The 23707-nt window shown below is 40.9% G+C and overlaps 2 protein-coding genes and 3 long non-coding RNA genes across 5 annotated transcripts; 2 read left to right on the forward strand and 3 right to left on the reverse strand.

Moving 5' to 3' along the window:
- Window positions 1–334: 334 nt before the first annotated feature.
- On the reverse strand, window positions 335–5405 carry LOC130409506 (uncharacterized). Its single transcript, XR_008904860.1, has 3 exons — window positions 2921–5405; window positions 1728–2431; window positions 335–1114 (listed from the first exon to the last, which is right to left on the reverse strand). It is a non-coding gene; the product is annotated as an uncharacterized LOC130409506 (long non-coding RNA).
- Window positions 5406–5638: 233 nt separating this feature from the next.
- ppm1ka (protein phosphatase, Mg2+/Mn2+ dependent 1Ka) lies at window positions 5639–9536 on the reverse strand. Its single transcript, XM_056733149.1, has 7 exons — window positions 8931–9536; window positions 8053–8548; window positions 7809–7909; window positions 7095–7260; window positions 6690–6834; window positions 6480–6614; window positions 5639–6335 (listed from the first exon to the last, which is right to left on the reverse strand). Exons 2-7 carry the CDS (start codon window positions 8484–8486, stop codon window positions 6204–6206), a joined length of 1113 nt encoding a protein of 370 aa, XP_056589127.1. The 5' UTR covers window positions 8487–8548; window positions 8931–9536; the 3' UTR covers window positions 5639–6203.
- A 1711-nt stretch (window positions 9537–11247) lies between these two features.
- LOC130409744 (uncharacterized) lies at window positions 11248–12147 on the forward strand. The gene is made up of 3 exons (XR_008904893.1): window positions 11248–11423; window positions 11504–11665; window positions 11817–12147. It is a non-coding gene; the product is annotated as an uncharacterized LOC130409744 (long non-coding RNA).
- A 2489-nt stretch (window positions 12148–14636) lies between these two features.
- LOC130409595 (zinc finger MYM-type protein 1-like) lies at window positions 14637–18139 on the reverse strand. The gene is made up of 4 exons (XM_056733635.1): window positions 18109–18139; window positions 17416–17479; window positions 17185–17238; window positions 14637–17018 (listed from the first exon to the last, which is right to left on the reverse strand). Exons 2-4 carry the CDS (start codon window positions 17467–17469, stop codon window positions 14637–14639), a joined length of 2490 nt encoding a protein of 829 aa, XP_056589613.1. The 5' UTR covers window positions 17470–17479; window positions 18109–18139.
- Window positions 18140–22013: 3874 nt separating this feature from the next.
- On the forward strand, window positions 22014–23182 carry LOC130409712 (uncharacterized). The gene is made up of 3 exons (XR_008904886.1): window positions 22014–22458; window positions 22539–22700; window positions 22852–23182. It is a non-coding gene; the product is annotated as an uncharacterized LOC130409712 (long non-coding RNA).
- The last annotated feature ends 525 nt before the right edge of the window (window positions 23183–23707 follow it).

The following is a 23707-nucleotide window of genomic DNA, read 5'->3' on the forward strand; positions in this document are numbered from 1 at the left end:
TAATACTATATGTATAATATGTGTATAATATGTATAATACTACTATTTTATACTGAATTGTGCCATTATTAAAGATAAATGAAGAGTTTTTTACATATACAAAGATCATGTTTTTTATTATGTTTTATTGAGTTAGTTAGCGGTATTTTTTAAGTTTAAATGGATTGAATCAAAACCAGCCAACTGCAGTTTGATTGATATTGGAATGCACAAAAAAGGTGATTTTTTATATATAAAAATTAAATATTTAACAAGTAAGCACAGTTTAATCGGGTTAAAACTGTGGTTAGACAAATGTTAGCACACTTCTATTCAAATAAAATCATAGTTAATTTCCCTAGGGTTTGACAGATTACTGTTTTTATTACCATGGTGGTTTTACTACAAATATATTGTCAAACTATATGGTTGTTGTGGTGAGATTGTTGTTACTTTGTGGTAACTTTTACAACTTAAAAATATAGTTCACCAAAAAAAGTAATTTCTGTCATCATTTACTCGCCCTTGAGATGTTCAAGACCTGTACACATGTATTTGTTCTGCTGAACACAAAGGAAGATATTTGGAAGAATGTCAGTAACCAAACAGATCAATGTGAAGTATCCCTTTAAAGAAAAAAACCTTAAAATCTTGATTAAGAACAACGGGTGGTGTATATGTACACATTTTAAAGTTTAGCTCTACATTTTCATTAAAAGAGTAGAATTCATTACAAACATCGGCTATACAGTTTTTATCCTGTTTCCATGGTTCCTGTAATATTGTGATAAATGAATAAGGCATTTCTGTTGAACCCTGATAATCTTTCTGTTGTGATGTTAAATCTCAAGTCCACCAAACCCTGTTTTATCAAGTATAACTTGCACAGGTCAGAATGATTGCGGTGACTCAAGTAAACCTGAATCAGCAGGTCAGACCGATGAAGATGTTTACGCCCCCTGGTTCTTTAATGGTGACGGGCGAGGTTTCGGTTCCCGAGGTTTATCCAGGATTAGCTTTCATTGATGGCCTCCGTCAGAAGATGCGGGTGGGAGGAGGGGGTGTTGCTGTCGTTCCCAGGAGGGTCCGTATCTCCGGCCTGCAGCCGCGGGCCATGCCTGAAGCTCTGGATCTGCTGGGGGAGAATGTTTAATGGGTTTTTATGACCAGGAGGCCATTGAGTCCCTCACACGAATATCCGAAAGTCTGTTTCACTTAAAACTGTGAGTTTACATTATACAGACAGTAGCGGTTTACTAACAATGACCGGCGGTGTTTGCTGAAGCAAAGCCTTAATATTGATATCGCCTGTAGTGGATTTCTAAAAAAAACTGAACAATCATAGACACCAGGGGGAGAGACCTTTAAAACTGGCCCACTCGGGACACCCTAGCAACCACATGATAATGAGAGAATGCCCTAGCAACCATCCACAACACCTCTAGCATTGTGTGTGGGCAAACACATTGTCTTCCAAAAACAGCAACAAATACAACATTTTCTGCAAATGATCAGTTCAGACTTTCAGTTTACACATGAAGAGTTTGTTTCCAAAATGAGATAATTCTGTTAAAAAAATTAAAATAATGTTTTATTGTGTTAGTTAGCTATATTTATTTAGTTGTTCTGCCTTTTATCAAAATAAACCAACTGCATTTTGATTGATATTGATTGGAATGCACAACAAAACAATTCAACCAACTATAATAAATGAATAAATGTAAAAGTGAAGTTTGAACATCTCTCACTTATTTTTACAAAATGATGATCACTTGTCTGCTTCCATTGATGATGTCATAATGGCCTGATGATGATCTCATGGCTGTTGTTGGCTGTCATTATAAAATTGATGTCCTATGGGCTTGTCTGCCTCCATTGATGATGGCTGTAATTTCTCTCTTCTTTTTTTTGTGGATAATATCATAAAAAAATATGTGGCATTCATACTGGAGGTGCGAGAGACTGTGAAACAGGTAAAACAATGACAGAAGAGCTCTAAGATGAAAGAGGATCAAACGAGATCAGGGAGGTAATGACAAACATTACAAAAATGAGAGTTGGGAATGAGCAGATGGGAGAGAAAAATGAGCAATTAAAAGGAAACAGGAAGTCACATCTCTCCCTGTGATGGTAATGATGCTCACCAGTTAGTGAGTGTGAATTTAGGTCACCCCCTCCCCAAACCACACTGCCTTCCCTTCATCCCCCATCCAGATAGGAAGCAGACATCATGCAGGAGAGAGAGAGAGAGAGAGAGAGAGAGACGCATGCTGTGCTGCAGGCATGGAAACACAGGGAATGCCAGTGATGACACATAGGGGGATGTGATTTTTGGAACCCGCTGCAGCTCTGACTCTTTGACTTCCTCTCAGAATGTCCCCTTCCTGTTACTGGCATCCAGTTAACTGTGGCCCAGAGAGCTTAGAACCACAAGCTGTGACGTCTGCATGACCTGGCACAAACACACACACAGATGTAAACATAATGTTGAATCACAAAGTGTGTAAAATTTGATGTAGACTTTATTATTAAAGTGTGTGTTCACAGAGTCAAACATTAAAGACATGCTGTAAAATGTTGCTGTTTTTAAATTTCATTTCAATTATTCTCAAATCAGTGTTGATACACAGCAGGTTCCATTTGTGACAACTTGCCCTGCTATAACGGTCTCATTACATCACAGAAGAAGATATTATTTGTTTTTAGTATTTACATTCATATTCTGGAACTTTATATTACATAAAGCAGATGTATTAAATATGTTAATCCCTTTACACGTTTGGAGGTAAAATCATGGGTTCAATGTCTTCTGATGTGTCAGACGCTCACTGTGTCTGTTGTTCTTAATTTAGTTTTTACTGTGATAACACATGGCAGGAAATTGGCTGTGTGTATAAAGACTGCTCTGATAAATCCAAACACTGCTGGACACAACTCTGACCTGTGGGGGGGAGAGAAGATTGTTTTTATTCTCAGAAGTCAATGGTGAATGTGAAGGGATGTCTGTTTAAAAAGAATAACACAGAATACAGCCAATGTTTAGTACTGATAAGGCTTGAGGTGGTTTTTCAAAGATACTTTACTTAGAATGATACAACATATGATGTCAGATCTTTCACAGTATAAACTGTAGTATATTCTTAAAAATTTAGTCTTACAATAAAGCAGTATTAGAATATTAGTATTAGTAATGTACATGATTTGTGTAGTCAAGTACTGAATTTGTGTGTTTTATGTGTTATTTTTGTGTTGCTTTAATCACTTGTGATTACGACACTATGTAATGCTGCCACCTAATGGAGAGATGCAGTATTTCAGTCTGAAAAACGGCGCTTCTAATCATTGAGTGGCATTTTTTTCTTCGTCAACAATAATTATAATATAATACAAACCTACAACATTTCCACTAACATTTCCGCAAAATTGATGCAATGGGGCCGGGGAAAGATCCATAGTCCAAATAACTCAAAATAAATATCTAATTAAATGATTATTAAAGGGACTTTGTAGCCACACATCTAAACTCTTCCATTTATCCACCCTAATGTGGTTATACAATCTCTTTCTTCTGTGAAACACAAAAGAAGATAATTTGAGAAATGTGGTTTTGTGTTCAATCAATGAAAGTCAACAGAGTTCAGTGTTGTTTCTTTATCAACATTCTCCAAAATATCTTCGTTTGTGTCCTGAAGAAGAAAAAAACTCATACAGATTTGGAATGACATGAGGGTGAATAAATGATGAAAGATACGTTTTGTATTTTAACTGTTTCGCTGGGATGCTTCAAAAAATTTTGGGACATGTTTACAGTAATAAAGTATGTTCACCAGCAGAGGGCAGAAAAGAGATCACACTGACCACAGGACCTTGTGCATTACAGATCCTTCAGTTCATGCAGTCTTTGAGAATTGAACCCATAACTCTAGGTTGCAAGCACTATGTTGTTCCAGTTCCTTCGAAGACTACAGACAAATAGCCCAAGACCCGAGTCTAAACACACATGTATGTACACACACTTAGTTGTGCATGTCCCTCATCCTGGCCTCCTGACATCATGCAGTGTGTATATTTACACCACAGCAACACAAGACATGAGTGAGATTTGTTTACCATCTATAGGTCAAGACTTAAAAACCACTTCAACGTTCTCTCTAAAGTCAAAGGGCATCACATGATCACTGCAGGCTTTAGGATACTGTGACATTCACATGATGTGTTGATCTGTCTGAACCTGCCTGACTTCTGCTCGGAAACTCACATCTGAGGAATGAACATTTCCTTTGCTTTCATTTCAGCCCAAAGATGTTTTATCATTTAAATCACACCACTCAGTTGTTTGAGATTGTAGTCTCTGGCTGCTTTAACACCCCATTCCTAAAGCTGAAATCTAACCCATACCTGACAACATTAGATTTATAGTAAAGATTATTACATGTACAGCTAAACCTGCACACACTGACAAGAAAGAATCATGTTTCATGAAACACGTCATTCTTAACGTTGTATGTTGTAGAATTGTTTCATATCTGCAACTATGTAATTGTTAATATAACAGTTGAAAAGAAAATCGTAATAATTCATAATCTTTACTAGAAACTGATATAGAACTAAGTAGAGCATGGTGAATTTTACATTTTTAACCCGTAAAGGGGTCATTAAAGGGGTCATGTGGCGCAAATACGTGTTTTTCAGTGTCTTTTGTGTGCCTTTTTTAACCTTAAATTGTGTATACACAATGCATTACATATAAAACAAACCATTATATTTGTTTTAGCCGTGTCATATGACCCCTTTAAGATGAACAGCAAAGTGCCTAAAATAGTGATTTTCATAATGATGTCTATATAAAATAAACATAAAGATAGTTCCATCACAGTATGTTCTGATAATTTCTTCAAATTTCAAAGAACAAAAAAACCCTACAGCGTATTAAATTATGAGACCAGCACCGTAAAACAATATTGCAATCAAACGTATTATTGTTGATGTGCAAAAGAATATTTCTGTCTAACCGGTGACTTCTTATATTATTATTAAGTAAAGTTTAGTTTTTCCAGGATTTTTTTCTAAATACTGAAGTCTTCCGTCTTTAACTTAAGTTAAAGTGACCATTTAAGGGCTATTCAAATCTATTTTAATATGGGTTTCTGTGAAACTAACATTTCAGATACCATAGTCTAAAAGCACACCAATCAAGAAAATGATCTAACCATTATGTTGCTGTGGCAACGGGATTATCCAGGAAATGAAATGCCAAATGTAACTGTAGTAGAGTAGGCGGGGTCGAAGAGAGAGGACCGGGCCCGAACTTGTGTTTGTGTTTTGTTCGCCGGCGGTCGTCCGTGAGGGGCCGCTGGCTGTTATATTACTTTATTAAATGTTTAAAATGTCTTTCGGTTCCCGCCTCCTTCCTTCCTTTTAATGAATCTTATTACAGTAACGTTTGACAAATCAGATAGAATCAAGTCCCTTATGAGTAAAAGTGCAGAAGCCATGTTTTTCGTTTCAATTGTAGTCAAAGCGTGGTTAATTTTCATAAGTGATAGGCTATTCTAAAGAATGGTGCCATTCACTATGGAACAAACATAAAATATTTACCACGAGTTTATTCACGACAATTATTATTTTCTTATAACGACATTAAAAAACAAGTAAAACATTATCTAATAAAATATGTTTTATTGACATTTAGAGGCAGCTTATATGATTTTAGGTCAAGTTACCCGTGATCCATCAGGACATTGGATGGGTTTTGGATGCAGGGAGTGATTTTACTTTATGACATTTACAAAAAAAAATGGTTTTAAGTTTTTACGGCTGCCATCTCAACACACAATTAAGGGATGCATTATGTTTTCAATACTGTTCAATATGTTTTCTTTACAAATCTCCTTTTTTGAGGTTTCACCAAATAAATATAATGTTTATAAAAAGACCCGTTTGTTATAGTGTTTTAAAAAACAGCAAAATACACATTCTCATCAAAATATACAAATATATTATAACTCAATAAAAGCATTTATCTGGCTGTTAGAGCGCCCCCTCTGTTCAATGACAGCAGATATTTTTAAGAATAGTCTCTCTTTTCAATGTTGGCTCACTTGAACTGTGAAGTTTTGGAATTGTGGACATTTCTTTGGTTTTTCGTTTAGTATATAAGTGAAGAACCTGTGGTGGCAGTGTAGTGGTAAAAGGGACGTTGCAACGTTTACACTGTTTGATGGTTAAGCCCAGCGGCCACTGGAGGCAAAGTTTCGGCTCATGGAGTAAGTGAATTCAGAGTTCTGATGTTTTCCCCAAGCGCCGAACGGGACGACGATGATCGTGCTGTTATCCTCAGAGCCATACTGTAGAGCCTGCACAACACACACAACAAATCAACACAACGTTCAGCGAGAAATCGTAAGCACAAGAGTTAGCTCTTCCGTTAAGAATAAACGTTTATGAACAGTCCTGGGGTTTACTCGTGGGGTGTGTAGGGGATGACATAAATTCAGTACCAGCTCAGCGATGATGTTGGCGGCCTCGGTGGGGTCGTGACACTGACTGATGACATCACAGATCTCCTGGTTGGTCATGATGAAGTTGATGCCATCAGTAGTGAGGACCAGGAAAGAGTCGTGAGCGTGCTGCAACTAGAAGAGCGCAGAAAACTGTTACTGAGGTGCTCACACACAAACACACACACTCGACCACACAAACGGTCTTACTAAAGTGTGAGTGGTCTCAGGTTGTGCGATCACTCCACTCTTCTTTAAATCAAAGTCTCCGATGCTGCGGGTCATTGCCAATCGTCCGTTTACGTTTGCTTGACCAACACTATTCCAGGTCACAAACCCACCACTTCGCCGAATTCTACATACACACACACACACAACAATACTATGGTGTTCTTTTTAACGTAATACACAATGCTTGTTGTAAAGTGTACTGTTTACGACCACACAAAGAATAAAACACTTAAACTCTGCAGCTCACTGAATAAACCCGAGCTGTCCTTCAAGCCGTCTCTGCTGATATTTATAGCACACTAGCATGTTACACACGCAGAGAGCTCACACGTATCAGAACACGTTATTCCTGGCGTGTGTGTGTGTGTGTTTATGTGCATTCACCTCTGCTTCTCATCTTTCCTCTCCGGCGTGTGGTCATCTGAGAGTTTGCGGGCTTTTCCTTTTCGGCACAACAGAGCTCGACTGTCGCCAACACTGCCCACAACCAACTCTATCCCATCTCTTAGCAATGCAACCGTCGCCGTGGTGCCCACCGTCATGAGAGATGCTGAAAAATAGAGAATGACGTGCTTTTAAAGTGATGACACCAGAGAAAACCAAATTATTTCTGCTCTTATGAGTGAACATTTAAAGTCCCTGTGAAGCGGAAGTTGCCATCGTTTTTACTTCCGTATTCTGACACATTTCTGAGTTAAAGGAATTTCAAAGGTTCAAATAGGTGGGTGTGGGTTGAGGTTTTTTTTAAAGCGAATTGATTAAATGTATTAAAACAGCTGTTGCATTTTGAAGGGGAGGAGTTAACGGATGCTCCAGCCAAGCAGTTTAATTTACATTTGAGATGGGTCATCACTAATGGACAGACGTGCATTTTCAGATTTTAACTGAAGACTGTGAGGGGAAATTAAATTAAAAAAATGAAACACAATGACCAGCTGTTTACTATACATGCTGCAATATTTCAAGAAAAAATAAGAATTGTAATTTTTTATTTCAATGGGACTCTAAGGGTACTATAACAAAATTGAAACAGCTGATTTAGTTTTAAGGTTAAAATAAAAAGTGTGATATAATATAATCCCTTTACTGTGTTTATACCATTTCCATATATCTGCAGCTCCGCATTTAAAGCAGCATCCACACGCAGAAACGCTTCAGACAAAACTGCCTCCAGATCTGTTTCCACCGACAAACATTTCCTACAAAACACAAACGCGTTTAATAAACACACAATTATCTGTCGTATGACTTCAGGAATACACCACATTTATACTTTTCGTCTCTTGGTGAACTGTTCCATTAAATATCTGACATGAGTGTACATCACATCACGCAACCCTACCGGATGTGCTCCTCCATGTGTGTGTGACAGAAGTCGGCGGCATGCGGTCCTCCGTGCCCGTCAAACAGCGCAAAGTACTTTGTGTCAGGCGTGAGCGCGCTCGCTCGTAGACGGTCCTCGTTGTCACGGCGACGGCCGATGTGGGATGCTGAGCCCACTCTGGACAGGCTGATGTGAGGGATGAGGGTACCGTAACGAATGCTGGGGGGCAACAGGATGGGCTCCTCTATCCGATTATCCCAAATCCCGAATGAATCCCAAGTCGCAGGGGGGCCTCTTCCATCCACGTCCAAGCGAGACGATCTCCATCGGACCCCGCTCACCGTCGGGGGACGCGCGCACAGACACCTGCCCGGACACGCGCTCGGTGTCCGACCCAAGGAGGAGAGACTGCACCGGAGCAGGCGGGAAAACGAGAGAGCGGAGACGGACATCGCGAGAGAGACAGAGCGCGCGCGCGGTGGAGGTGTTTCTTTGCGCACTTCGGATGGGACTCCTGTAAATAACAACACACTTATTATACACAGCGTTTGATAAGCCAAATGTCACTTATATTTAAAGTTGGTGATTTAAATAATAAAACCCCACACAACCATAACCCTTCAAGTGACGTTCACCCGGGATGTGTGTCACCTGAGAACTTTGGCTACACGCCAAACACACACAACTGTACAACTGTAGAAATGTGTGACGTTTGATATTGCTGTCAGAGACAGTCGATGACAGCGAAAACATTATTATACCTAAAGGAAGCCAAAGTCATACTTTTTCAATTAGATTTATTAAGATAAAGTGTGTATTTGAATTTAAAGACTAAACAAAACACGTTTAATTGCAGCAAACAAGTTACATGTAGACACGCAGGGCAAGAGGCTTACCTGTGACGAATACTGCACCAACAACTTTAGTTTCCTATTTATTTAGATGTGAAAGTGTCCGTCCCTACAAAGTGCACCAAGCTCTCTCCTGTCCTGCTTGGATGAGAGTGGGACACACTCTCTCACACACACACACACACACACATACACACTCACACATACTAAAAAAAACGCTACAAGCTGAGATTTTCTCCTCAAGTACACTTGTATTCCTCCAGGGGGCGCTCGGCGGCTCAAAACGCCCGAGTCATTCACCAAACCGAACTGAAATCTCAAGGATTAAAGCTAGTCTCAGACTAAAATGAATGTGTGAGCTGTTTTAACTGAAAATAACTTTTCCTAGTACATCTAAAAATATGTCATTGCCATTCTTGTGTCTCAATAGGCACACCAGTATTTTTTACTTAGGCATATAAGAGTTAGTCCTGATTAAATACCCTCTCTGTGAAACCACGCCAGTATGTTTAGAGTCGCTGAGACATACAAATCTACAATTAACGACTGAAACATACAGAAATCCGCTTATGAAAGTTCTGCAAAGTTTTTAACAGGTCTTACGTTCTTAAAACAAGTAATACGCATTATTGCGACCTATATTACAACGTCAAGGTTCATTTTGAGAAACGTAGATTCATTTTTGTTTCCATTCTAGAAGCTTAATCTATTTCTAAAGACACGAACAGGAGCAGAATTCAGATTTCAACATACAGATCAGCCAATCACAGGGCGCCTCTGCCTTCTGCTCGTCCAATCAGAAGGGGGGCGTGTAGGTTGTTGGCTCACAACTTTCCAATGTTCTACATGACGTCAATGTTTAGCATGTTTATTTTTACCCTTAAATTCGTGCACCCGATAGTCTGACATACAGCGTTTAAAAACAGTGATATATAAATCTTATTCCCATTTATCCACATAAAAAATGCATGTATAGTAGATTTGTTTCGAAATATAAATTGTTTTATATTTTAACGCAATCAATAATAAATAATAACACAATTGTATTATTGGCTGGAAATGGTGGAAATTTACTGGGGGGCTAGTTGGAAAGGTTTTTAAAGGAGGCGTATTAATAAAACTCTACGGCTGGCTATATAACACATACAAAGGTGAACTTAAGAAATGCATAAACTAAGTGTATAGAAACTAATCAGAAACAATACACTGCAACTACAGATCATTTCATTTCAATGCTTGACATCTGTTTAGATTGTATTTATCATTTTGACCAGCATGTGACGCTGTTTGTGTGCGTTTTTTGTTCTTTTGTGGAAATGGGCAACTGTTAAAGGGATAGGTCACCCAAAAATTAAAAATATGTATGTGTGTGTGTGTGTCTTAGACAGAACAAAAAAACATGAAATTATTATTTCCTCAGAAATCTCCGTTGATAACATTCTTCCAAATATCTTTCCCCGTGTTCGTAAGACCAAAGAAATTAAAGGGAGTAATATATAAAAAAAAACAAGTAAAATAAAAATATGCAGAATTGGTTCTTAAGCATATACACTGTCAATCTGTGATTAAATAATCTAAAAAACGTCTGTTACAAACTCAGATGCAGAAAGAAAAATAACTCATAAGTACCTGGCACCAGATCCCACGAGGGTCTTTAACATTAGGTCCAAATTATGATTAAATTCTGTTAGTAACAGGATTGTTATATACTTGTTCTTTAAATACATTTTAAGAAGGAAAACAAATCAAGCTTTTTCAAATACTGAAATAAAACTGTATGTGAGGAAACAAACACACTCAAAATTACAAGCACAAGTATAGCTTTAAATAAGTCCCAGATCTTCATTGTGCTCTCACATTTTTGGAGCATGTGCTTACATGTGCTCATGTGAAATATTTAAAGCATGCTAAATTTAACTCCATAACTCCATTTCCCTCTGTAGTCAATATCCACGTCTCTCTCGCACACTTAAAAAACAGATCAAATATTCATCAGACATCTCTTAGAGCTCACAGTCCAACATGCACGAAAATACAATGACCTCATTCAGTCAAGCCTTTATACAGCCGTAAAACATCCTTAAAATAATCAGAAGACAACAATGACACTAAACCAGTGTGTTTTGTTCTGTAAAGTGTAAACATTATCCAATATATATATTTATGTTTGTGAAGTTTGTTAAGACTGAATAACAGCATTCCAATATATATTTATATGACAGCATATTGTGTAAAATATTTTTTGTAAACAAATATTAAAAACCATGCATCACATTAAACCGTTTGTGAAAAGTGTGCAATGTTTCAAACATTTGTAGCCAAGTCAGTGGGGGGCGCTGTTGTATTTTGTTCCTAGTGACACCCGTAGAATAAGAACGGTAATTTGCCTTTAAATACGTCACGTCCTGAGTGTATTACTCATATCGTTGGTGGTTTCTTGGTTGCTGGTCGCTGGAAGAACGTGCTGCTTATTCTGTGCGCATTGCGTGAATCGTTTCTGCCTGTGTCGGTGGATATTGATAGACGGGTACATCACAGGTATGCAAGTCTAACGAGATTATGTGCCATACATATTCTTTCCTTGGTTAATTTTATGTATCTATGTGTGGTTTGAATAGTACGGTTACCCAGTTTTCATCTGACTGTGAGTCGTAAGGGCTGAATGACGGATACAACACCCTGTATCTGTTACCGTAAACACTGATATACGCTGCACTCAATGAATGAGACGTGTGGGGGATCCTTTTGAGTTTCCAGGTGCAGTTGACATGGAAATGAAGGTATTCGTTTGTTTAATGATTTTAGTGATTGTTAAATGTTTATGAAGTAAAATGTTTTAAATGCTTATGAATTAAAATGTTATTGGTTTATTTTAAATTCTTGTTGCATGGGCCGAGGTGTAGAGTATCTCTTTTCTCTTTTGTTTTATAGAGTGCTTCTGGTCTGGATTGATCACTGTTTCCCATCCTTTTATTCTTTTTGAGATTTGGATTGTTTTGTTTTTGTCTTTATTAATTTCGTTGTGGGCCCATGAAATACCATTACCGCCAATAGAGGGGGGAATCAGTCGCTTAAGTCCACGTGTGGGTGTAAGGAAGTGACATTTGAGTTGTTTTACACTTAAGTGTGATTTCTCTTTTCTTTGAAGTGAGTTGTACGTTTTATTTTATTTTGAGAGTGTCTGTACCCCCTATATTGGATGTTAGTGTATGTGCTGGTTTTGAACCAGTTCCTACTGATGTTGAACATCAAGAGAATTAACTTAATAAATGTGGTGATTGTTTCATAGTAATACTTGCCTAAGTTTCATTCATTTGGTTGGATAACTGTGCGGGAACCCGGGATCTCCTACCCATTTAACTTGGAGTGGCGTAGTCATAATTAGCTAAACCGTATGTGCATGGGTGTATGTAGGTATATGTATATGTGTGTATATATGTATATATATATACACCTGTCTATAACCCGGTTACATTTGGCGTAGTCGGCAGGGTCTGACTTTTAGAGGCTGTATTACTATAAAAACATTCTGGGCCTATGTTTTGTTATTTTTTATTATTTGTATAAGGTGGGAAAACAGTGGTCAAGGACTCCCTCGTTGATCATCGTGGTCAGGGCTGAAAAGAACCCAAAAGTTTTTTTTTAGTTTTTTTTCTTTAGTTTTTTTGTAGGATGGCAGATGAAGACATGTCAGCTCAGCTTAGGGCACTCACTGAGATTGTGCAACAGCTACAGGTAGAAAATGCTAAACTTAAGGCGGATGTAAGTCAGAACTTACCGTCTGGATCCAGGAGTGGTCCCACTAGAGAACCACAGTCCCCTGCTGTTGATGATATTGCAGCGAGTGGCGTTACATCAAATCCTGTGGAAGTTATAGAGCGTTACGTTTATGTGCCGCGCGAACGTAAATGTCCCAGATTCTCTGGAAAATTGGCTCAGGATTTATTGACTGTAGAGGATTGGGTTGAGGAGGCACGACGTCATCTGTCTATGCGCCCAATGTCACGTTCTGAGCAGACTTTGGCCATTTTTGATCTGTTGGAGGGAGAGGCCAGGACAGAGGTGAGGTTTCGGCCAGTGTCTGAAAGGGATGGTCCTGAGAAAATATTTAATATACTCCTCAGTGTTTATGGGTCTTCTCAGTCTTATATTAGCCTTCAGAAGCAGTTCTTCCAGCGACGACAACTTGACGGTGAGTCTCTAAGAGAGTATTCTCATGCTCTTATGTCCTTCATGGATGTCATTAAACGTAAAGATCAAGCATGTTTTGCTAATCCCGATACTGTCTTGCGAGACCAGTTTATAGAATTTGTGAGAGATGGCATGCTTCGTCGTGAATTACGTCGGCAAGTTAGGCTCTATCCTACTCTGAGTTTCCTAGATGCCCGCCAGGAAGCACTACGTTGGGCAGAGGAGGGTGAAAGCCCATATGTGCAGAGACCCCGTGCACAGTCTTGTAGTATAACTAACATTACAGAACTATCAGCTCATTCTGATGCCGTCTTTAGCAAGCCCCCTGATGAATTGATTGAAGTTAAAGAAAGCCTTCGTAAACAACAAGCACAGTTGGATGCTATCCTGAAGCGTTTAGAGTCCGCTATCCCCCAAGTTGGGTCTCAATTCTTGTCCGTGGCCCCGACTCCTGGGGTAGAGACTCGTAACTTTCAGTATCGATATCATCAAGATGGTAGACCCATTTGTTTGCGCTGTTCCCAACCTGGCCATATTGCGAGATTTTGCAAAGTCAAACTTGGAGCAACATCAGGAGTAGGGTTTAGACCGTCTACCCAGTCTTCGGAAAACTAGTGCCCCCCGGCAGCATTGCCCATGCGTCGGGTGGGGACCTTTTGGGCATTCCCCCTGTAAATGAGCCTCGACTTTTAGGTAGGTGTCCAATAGTGGAAATTACAATTGGTGGGGTAAACTTGGCATGTTTGCTGGATACTGGATCCATGGTGACTACGGTGACCCAAAAATTTTTTGAACAGCATTTACAGCCACGGTTTCAGTCTCAGCTGAAGTCTTGTCAATGGCTTAAGCTTAAAGCAGCCAATGGTCTTGATATTCCTTATTTAGGGTATTTAGAGGTGACCATAGAGCTGCTTGGAAAGATACTGCCAAAGATGGGCATTTTAGTTGTAAAAGATTCTGTTGACCCAGTTACCCAGATAAGAAGAGAAAAGGTCCCTGGTCTTTTGGGGATGAATGTTATTAGTAGTTGTTATCAGGAATTGTTTTTGGAACATGGGACCATGTTGTTTAATTCACCTCCTACACAACATGTAGGGACAGTATGGCAGAAGGCTTTCTCAGAGTGCCAATTTTGGGAACGTTCATTGGACACTGGCAGGGGCGTAGCAAGCTTTTCAAAAGTGCGGGGGATGGATGTGGTTTGTTTGTTAACAATAAAAACGATGAATACAATGAAAGAAGGGTGCAAAAGGTATAACATAAAAGATATAAAAACCTTCCCATTTAAATCAGTGATACAAGAAAAGTATAAAAACACACTCGAAACACACAAAAAATAAGTCAAAACTTTGTTTTGAAAATACACAACAGTAGACTTGCTAAAGAATAAGACTCAGAAATTCTTTAATAATCCCAGTGGGAAATTATTTTTGTTACAAACTCCAGATATACAAACAACATGTATTAAGAACAATATATATATATATTAGGCTATATAACTATATACATGCAACCAACAACAACAAGCAACTGACCAATGAACATCTGACCAACTACCTCTCATTTAAAAGAACCAAAAGTGCTCTTTCTGCTCTCCTTACAGGAGACAAACTGTGCAGCAATATTTTTTCTGTTTACCCTGTCCAGCTTGTCTTTATGTACATGGCACATAGCAACACTGTTGAGGCGGATTTGGGTCATGGTGCTGCGTAGCCATGTTTTCAGCCTCCGGAGGCTGCTGAAACTCCTTTCTGACTCTGCTGATGACACAGGCACAACTAGGAGGAGTCGGGCTACTGTTTCGACTTGGTCAAAGAGACCACGGACCTCTGGATTCATCCCTTGAAGAACAGCAACAACTTCAGTACTAGACTGGAAGCTGTACTTCATTCTGAACAATGCAAGCTGAACTTTGAGGATGTCTGGGTTGATTTCTGGGTACTGTTGGACAACACCATGTATCTTTCCAGTCAAGAGAACTTGTTCCAGGTGCCTTAACATTTGCATTCCCTCCTGCTCAAATCTTTCTCTAAACTGCATGTCAGCAACATCCAGAACTTTGTAGAATTCAGTCCTGTAGTAGTCAGAAGGGGACACATGTACATGTGCAGGAGCACTACCTGTGAAGCGCTGAGGTGGGATACGAACACGAGGAGAGGCAATAGGAGTGAGATGGAGTGTCTCACACATCCTTGTTGCTTTCATGTAAAGTGCCTGAAAACTCTCTGTGTTTCTCTTTTTGCTGAAGCTTTCCTTAACACAGGCAACAGCTGAAAGCATTCCATCTAGGGTCTGTGTTCTGCGCTGGAGGGACATATTCAAAACCTCCAACTCCCCTGTGATCTCCAAAGCACACACAAGTCCAAGGACAACATTTCCCTGCTGAAATGTCTCATATAGCCCCTGTGCCTTACTAGCCGCATCAGACTCACTCACTGCCATCTCAGCCAAAGTCTTGATTATACACTCGTACTGGTTTAGCACAGTGCGGATGGCACTAGTGCGGACCGTCCACCTTGTTGGACACAGAGGTCTTATAGAGTGACATGGACCCTCAACCTCCTCAGACCTTGCAATTCCCTTAAATATGTCCTTCAGTTTCCCTGACTGCCCAAACAACACTCCCAACTCATTGACCCAATCCAGAGAATTGCGGATAAATATTGAGGCAGTACACGACCTCTGTGTTATTAGGTTAACACAGTGGGCAGCACAATGAACATAGGGAGCCAGAGGTTGTATTTTTCTTAAAATGGCCTGTGCTCCATTGTATTTGCCAGCCATATTTGCAGCGCCATCGTATGCTTGGCCACGCATCCCAGTGATGGGCAATTGTAGGCGCTGCAAAACATCCATGACTACTTTTGCTAAATTTTCTCCTGTTGTCAAAGAAACCTCATAAAGACCAATAAAATCTTCATGAGGGACTAAATCCTCGTCAACATATCTCAAACAGACTGCCTCTTGCTCTTTTCCAGACACGTCTCGTGTCCCATCCATCATCACAGAGTACTGCAGGTGTGGAACTGATCTGATGTTTTCAACTATTTCACTTATGATAACTCTGCTAAACAAAGTCAGGATCTCATTTTGAACCATAGCTGAAGTATATACATCCTTTCTACCACATGTCAACCACTTGGTTAGAGAGGGGTCATCCTCTGATTTGTACTTCAGAACCTGTTCAAAATTTCCCTCACCACATTCATGGCCCCTAAAAGGTAAGCCCTGCCTAGCCAACATCTGCACAGCACCAATGATTTTGAGAAGACATCCTCTTGCTTCTTCTTGCTGTTTCACACTCACTCTAGATAGCTGAACCTGTACTGATCGATCTTCATAGATGTGAGTAGTCATGGCTGTTTTATGACTTTCAGATCTCTCATGCACAGTAAATCGCTCAAGGGCTTTTTTCCAATTTTTAAACCCAGATGAAATGAATGCTGAATCAGCATTCTTGGCAAGAGGTGATGTCTCTGAGTTAAAGGCTTTGGAGCAGTAAAAGCACAATACACCCTCAACACCAGGACTCACATGGAGCCATGGACATTTCTGGTACCACTGAGTTTGAAAACTAAGAGTATATTTAGGCAAGGACTGTTTAGCAATTAATTTTGGATCTGGTTGATTGGGCTTACTGAACTGATGGCGAGTGACATCCACGTCTGAGTTCTCTGCTCTTCTCTCTACCATTTCATCTTCATCCTTATCCTCTCTGACCTCTCCCTCACTCTGCTCTTCCTGTCTGCCTGCTTCTTGTCTGTCTGCTTCTTGTCTGCCTGCTTCTTGTCTGCCCGCTTCGTGTCTTCCTGCTTCGTGTCTGCCCGCCTCGTGTCTGTCTGCTTCTTGTCTGTCTGCTTCTTGTCTGTCTGCTTCGTGTCTGCCTTTTTGTCCCTCTTCATCTCTGTCTTCCTGAATCCTGGCCACAACCTCACATACACCCTAATCAAAACATTTGAAATGAAATTGTGAATTTGATATAAACCCACACGCGAGCACCTGGGATAGAAATAAGCACCACCCATGACACAAACACACGCAAGCACACAGGACCTCTCTTCCTTCATTGACCTCTTTCACAAACTGTAACATTCATTTCATTGCCCACCTCTGAACCTTCCTGTGCTCTCTCTGAAACTGATGCCTCCAGCAACTTCCTCTCCTAACAAGGGTGCAGTGTTAGAGGAAAAGGGTGAAACAGTTACAGCAGTGGCACTAGCAATCCTCAGTGAATATTGAAAAATAATATAATGAAATAAATGCAAACAATATCTAATGGTAATAGGCTACTTGTGTTTAATCTCAACAACTTAAATTTTCAGCTTTCAACTTCACTTACAGGATTTCTCTTGAAAAAGCTGTCAATCTTCTCCTGCCTCTTTCTTTTCTGCATCTTAATTATACTGTGTGACAAAAAGACAGTGGTAAACTTGATAGTGAAATGGGTCTGACAGGACTGTGACTAAGACTGCTAAATTTTGCTTAATTGCGCCTTGAAAAGGGGAGATATAACAAACAAAAAAATACACACAAAACTTTTTCTCTGGTGGTATAAATAATGTAACAATTTACTGTTTTTAAACAATAAAATAATCTACACTTTTCTTTTATAGTTCTTCAACAGGTATGCAAACAATGAAATAATTTCTCACTTTTTTTTCCTCAACAGTCAAATACAACAGGTAAGTAGCCACAAAAGTATTCAGCTAATCAACAAACAATGCTCAAAATAATAAAAATCAATTGCACTGGCAATAAACTCATAAATACACTGCTTAACAGTGACAATTTGTCCCTCCTCCTCGTCAATTCCCTGCCTTCTTCATCACAGTTACTTTATACATTGCAAGCTACATACATAACCGGATTTGGCTAGCTTCTGAACAATATCCCAATTAGCAATTAGTATAAAAAACGAAAATATAATACAGAAAAGACTCGACAGGTCAACAAAACATATACTGAACATCATCCCCAACACATATCAAGCTTATTAAAAAAAAAATCGAAAACAAACACTCATTCAAAGTACCTGGAAAAGGGAGACGTAAATAACCATAAGATCCCGCCTCCTCAGCACGAGCGGACCGATAATTCAAACACACCAAGAGAGGCGGGACTTAAGGGAAAACAGCCAATCAACAGCCGGTCACACTCAGAACCGGTGTCATGTTTGAGAGGGAGGGGAGGCGAGGCAGCGAGCACAGACACAGAGCGGACACGGAGGAGTGCCTGCTGCGTTTGTTCAAAATTGCGGAAAAGCTGCAGAAAAGTGCGGGTGTTGAACCCCCTCACCGAGAAAAGTGTGGGTGTTAAAACACCCACATCCCCCACGGGTGCGACGCCCCTGGACACTGGGTACGTGGGTTTAGCTCGAGTGCAGAAGGGTCCATCCGTCCGTGTTCCAGCAGGAGCTATGAAATTGGTCCCAGCAACTTGCAACCCTGGTGCTACATATGACACCTGTTTTTTGGAACCGGTGTCGTTTGTAGAAGGCCGGTTACCAGGGGACCTTCTTGTCCCCTCTGCTTGTTTATCTGTGGCCGGTGGGGTGGTAAAGGTCCCAGTGATTAATGTAGGTAACCAGGATCGTTGGCTGGGGCCAAAGACTATTTTGGGGGAATTGCATACTGTCCAGTTATCTCTTGCAACACCATCTATTGAGTTTCAGATACAACAGGAAGCTGTAGAGGCGGTAGCATTTATTCAGTCAGTTGAGGTAGAAAGCCATTGCAAGTGTGATTTTTCCCAGGCAACCTGGCCTGAGTTGTCTGGTCAGGAACATCAACAAGCTCGAGCACTGTTGGAGGAGTTTTCAAATGTATTTTGCCAAAGTGAGGGAGATTTGGGCTGTACAGAGCTACTCCAGCATACTATTCCCCTATTGGATGATGTACCTGTGCGCCAACGCTACCGTCGGCTCCCCCCTTCACAATATGAATTAGTTAAGAGTCATATTAGAGAATTGGTCGAGCGTGATATAGCAAAGCCCAGTTGTAGTCCGTATGCCTCGCCTATAGTGGTGGTCCAGAAGAAAGATGGGTCTATTCGTCTGTGTGTAGACTACCGGCAGCTAAATGCGAAAACTCGTAAGGACGCCTTTCCCTTGCCTCGAATAGAGGAGACGTTGGACGCGCTTGGCGGGGCTAGGTGGTTTAGTACATTAGATCTAGCTAGCGGATACAACCAGGTTTCCGTGGCCCCGCAGGATAGGGAAAAGACAGCGTTTTGTACCCCTTTTGGGTTATTCGAGTTTAATCGCATGCCCTTTGGGTTGTGTAACGCCCCAAGTACTTTCCAACGACTTATGGAACGTATTTTTGGAGATCAGAGCCTTCATGCCCTTTTGTTATATCTAGATGACATTGTAATCTTTTCTAGAACTTTTGACCAACATCTGGAGCGTTTGGAGATGGTGCTGAGTCGGCTCCGGATGCACAATTTGAAAGTGAAGTTAAAGAAATGTCAGTTCTTTCAAACAGAAGTTGGATATTTGGGCCATGTGATATCAGCTGCTGGTGTGGCAACAGATCCTGAGAAGATCCGTGTTGTTTCCGAATGGAGTAGGCCTAGCTCTGTTAAGGAACTGCGGTCATTTTTAGGTTTCGCATCATACTACCGTCGGTTCGTCGAAGGGTTTGCTAAGTTAGCGGCTCCGTTGCACAAACTAGTTGGTGCTTTACAAGGCAGTCGGAAGCGTACTGTACGTAATCAGCACGACTCTTTTGGACAGCAATGGGATGATGTATGCGAAAAGTCTTTTGTGGAATTGAAAGAGTGCCTTATTCAGGCTCCGGTTTTAGGGTATGCCGATTTTACTCTGCCGTTTATTCTAGAGACGGATGCAAGCCATTTAGGGTTGGGTGCAGTATTGTCGCAAGAGCAAGGGGGATTACGACGACCTATCGCGTTTGCTAGTCGGGGGCTACGACCAAGTGAGAGGAACATGACTAATTACAGTGCAATGAAGTTGGAGCTCTTGGCTCTTAAATGGGCCTTGACGGAAAAATTTAGAGATTATCTCTTGGGCCATGAGGTGACCATCTACACTGATAATAATCCGTTGCGCTACCTTGACACTGCAAAATTGGGGGCAGTCGAACAGCGTTGGGTTTCCCAGCTTGCGCTGTTCAACTACGAAATCAGGTATCGCCCAGGCACTTCAAATCGTAATGCAGACGCACTTTCAAGGCTTCCGGTATACTCTGAGGGCCACGTAGCAATTGAGGTAGCAGGTGTCACTGTCCCCAAGTTAATATTATCACAGAGAAGGCCACAAGTAGTAGATTCATTAACAGTAGATGCTGTGCCTGTCCGTAGTAAGGCTGATCTAAGGGCATTGCAGATTGCAGATCCGTGTATTAAAGTTTTTTTACAGTTTTGGGGACAAGGGGAACGTCCAACAGTCTCAGATTTGAGGGGCAGCCCAAGAGATGTTAAACAGTTGGTAAAGCAGTGGCCCCGGATTCGAGAGGTGGACGGGGTTCTGTATAGGATAGTCCAAATTCCATCTTCTAGGGACTTGGTCTGGCAGTTATTGCTGCCTAAAGGGCTCCAGGTGGAAGTGCTCACGAGTCTCCATGATAATCACGGCCATCAGGGGGTAGAGCGTACTACCGATCTTATTCGTCAAAGGTGTTATTGGCCTGACATGTGGCAAGATGTGAAGAAATGGTGTACCACGTGCGAACGTTGTACTGTCGCTAAGGCCTCACAGCTCAAGGTGAGAACATTTGCAGGGAGTTTACTAGCCAGCAGACCCTTGGAGATTATTGCAATTGATTTCACGCTCCTGGATAAAGCCAGTAATGGACAGGAAAATGTATTGGTGGTAACAGACGTTTTTTCTAAATTTACTCAAGCGTACCCCACCCCTGACCAAAAAGCAAGTACAGTGGCTAAGATTTTGACGGAGAAATGGTTCTATGTTTATGGGGTACCAACAAGAATTCACTCTGACCAGGGGCGTAGTTTTGAGGGAGAATTGTTGAGGCGCCTGTGTGACATATACGGCATTTCTAAAAGTAGGACTACTCCATACCACCCAGAGGGTAATGGCCAGTGTGAACGATTCAACAGGACGTTGCATGATTTACTTCGCACCCTTCCATCGGAACAGAAGCGAAAGTGGCCACAGCTGCTTCCCCAACTTCTTTTTGCTTATAACACCACAGTACACCAGTCGACACAACACTCCCCCTATGAACTGATGTTTGGGCAGAAGCCCAAATTACCAGTCGATCAGTGGTTAGGCAGTAGCGATGGACTGGTAGAGGAACGTACACCAGTAGATTGGGTTACTCAACATCATGAACATTTAACCTCTATTTATGTTAGTGCTCGAAGACACTTGGAGGTTTCGGCCGAACGTCGCAGAGCTAACGGTCCTGAAACTGTGCCTATACTATCTCCCGGCACATTAGTATATTGTCGAAATCATTTTCAGGGTCGCCATAAGATTCAGGATGTGTGGAGTTCTACGGTACATGAGATTGTGAGTTGTAACGATGAAGTAGGAACGCTATATAAGATAAGACCGTGGGGAGCAGAAGGCCCTATTAAAGTTGTGCATCGTTCTGAATTTAAGCTGGTCCCACATGGCATGGATAGGTTTCAACAATCTACCTCAAGTACTCCCGTCCCCTCCGCTAGTTCCCGAGGGAAACAGGAAGTGAAGGTCCCTGTAATAGTAGAACAGCCACAAATGGCTGTAGTTTATACTAGAATTGGGACTCAAGTCGATTCTAGCACCCGATTTGTAGGGTGTGGTGTTAATTCTCCCAGCATGACAGCGGACTGTCCCCCTGTGGAAAATATAGGAGTACCCCTAGATTCACAACCAGCGGAAGCTGTACAAGAGCAGGAGGTTGACTTGGCCAACCATGAGGGGGCAGCAGAGTCTTTAAGAGACCAACCAAGTGGGCAGGTAGGAATGCCTGGTCCCAATTTGAGGCGTTCTATACGCGATAGAGCAGGTCAACACCCAAACCCCTTTCACCTTCCTCGAGCTATAGTACAGAACATTCTCCCCGGTATAGCGGAGGTTAGTTCCTTGACCCACTTTAGGCCTTGGCAGAAGTGATTTTTTTTTTTTTTTAATATATATTCTTTTTTTTTGTGTGCTCACCGGGACGGTGACATTAAAGGCAGGGGTGTATGTAGCCAAGTCAGTGGGGGGCGCTGTTGTATTTTGTTCCTAGTGACACCCGTAGAATAAGAACGGTAATTTGCCTTTAAATACGTCACGTCCTGAGTGTATTACTCATATCGTTGGTGGTTTCTTGGTTGCTGGTCGCTGGAAGAACGTGCTGCTTATTCTGTGCGCATTGCGTGAATCGTTTCTGCCTGTGTCGGTGGATATTGATAGACGGGTACATCACAGGTATGCAAGTCTAACGAGATTATGTGCCATACATATTCTTTCCTTGGTTAATTTTATGTATCTATGTGTGGTTTGAATAGTACGGTTACCCAGTTTTCATCTGACTGTGAGTCGTAAGGGCTGAATGACGGATACAACACCCTGTATCTGTTACCGTAAACACTGATATACGCTGCACTCAATGAATGAGACGTGTGGGGGATCCTTTTGAGTTTCCAGGTGCAGTTGACATGGAAATGAAGGTATTCGTTTGTTTAATGATTTTAGTGATTGTTAAATGTTTATGAAGTAAAATGTTTTAAATGCTTATGAATTAAAATGTTATTGGTTTATTTTAAATTCTTGTTGCATGGGCCGAGGTGTAGAGTATCTCTTTTCTCTTTTGTTTTATAGAGTGCTTCTGGTCTGGATTGATCACTGTTTCCCATCCTTTTATTCTTTTTGAGATTTGGATTGTTTTGTTTTTGTCTTTATTAATTTCGTTGTGGGCCCATGAAATACCATTACCGCCAATAGAGGGGGGAATCAGTCGCTTAAGTCCACGTGTGGGTGTAAGGAAGTGACATTTGAGTTGTTTTACACTTAAGTGTGATTTCTCTTTTCTTTGAAGTGAGTTGTACGTTTTATTTTATTTTGAGAGTGTCTGTACCCCCTATATTGGATGTTAGTGTATGTGCTGGTTTTGAACCAGTTCCTACTGATGTTGAACATCAAGAGAATTAACTTAATAAATGTGGTGATTGTTTCATAGTAATACTTGCCTAAGTTTCATTCATTTGGTTGGATAACTGTGCGGGAACCCGGGATCTCCTACCCATTTAACTTGGAGTGGCGTAGTCATAATTAGCTAAACCGTATGTGCATGGGTGTATGTAGGTATATGTATATGTGTGTATATATGTATATATATATACACCTGTCTATAACCCGGTTACACATTAAACGATTATTAGCAGTGACACTGTTACGTCGAAATCACATGTTTGAGCATCATTCTGGATAATAAAATGACCAGGCCACCTAATGAACAAACACAGGTCAGGGTGATGACATCACAAGCGTGTGACGGCCACAGATCTTTTCATCTTGTGGGCCTTTTCTTTCGAAACGTTTATTAGACGTCATCATGTCCCACACGCTTCCGGTTGTGTTTTAAGCACTTAGATCCAGTGAATAGAGACCTGAGAACGTTCTTCTTCCCCGTCCCGCTCTCCCCAAGCGAACGCTCAGAGAGACATGTGGACCTCAG

The sequence above is a fragment of the Triplophysa dalaica genome, chromosome 20 (assembly GCF_015846415.1).
Source record: "Triplophysa dalaica isolate WHDGS20190420 chromosome 20, ASM1584641v1, whole genome shotgun sequence".
In the NCBI taxonomy this organism is placed as follows: domain Eukaryota; kingdom Metazoa; phylum Chordata; class Actinopteri; order Cypriniformes; family Nemacheilidae; genus Triplophysa; species Triplophysa dalaica.

What these genes read in the sequence shown, in the direction of transcription:
- ppm1ka (XM_056733149.1), bottom strand. Translation starts at nt 8,486, where the DNA reads ATGTCCGTCTCCGCTCTCTCGTTTTCCCGCCTGCTCCGGTGCAGTCTC. An exon ending in CTGAGACCACTCACACTTTA is followed by an intron (nt 6,615 to 6,689) that starts GTAAGACCGTTT and finishes GCGCTCTTCTAG; the next exon opens with TTGCAGCACGCTCACGACTC. An exon ending in CCAACATCATCGCTGAGCTG is followed by an intron (nt 6,336 to 6,479) that starts GTACTGAATTTA and finishes TGTGTTGTGCAG; the next exon opens with GCTCTACAGTATGGCTCTGA.
- LOC130409595 (XM_056733635.1), bottom strand. Translation starts at nt 17,469, where the DNA reads ATGCAGAAAAGAAAGAGGCAGGAGAAGATTGACAGCTTTTTCAAGAGA. An exon ending in GCTTTTTCAAGAGAAATCCT is followed by an intron (nt 17,239 to 17,415) that starts GTAAGTGAAGTT and finishes CACCCTTGTTAG; the next exon opens with GAGAGGAAGTTGCTGGAGGC. An exon ending in GAGCACAGGAAGGTTCAGAG is followed by an intron (nt 17,019 to 17,184) that starts GTGGGCAATGAA and finishes TGTTTTGATTAG; the next exon opens with GGTGTATGTGAGGTTGTGGC.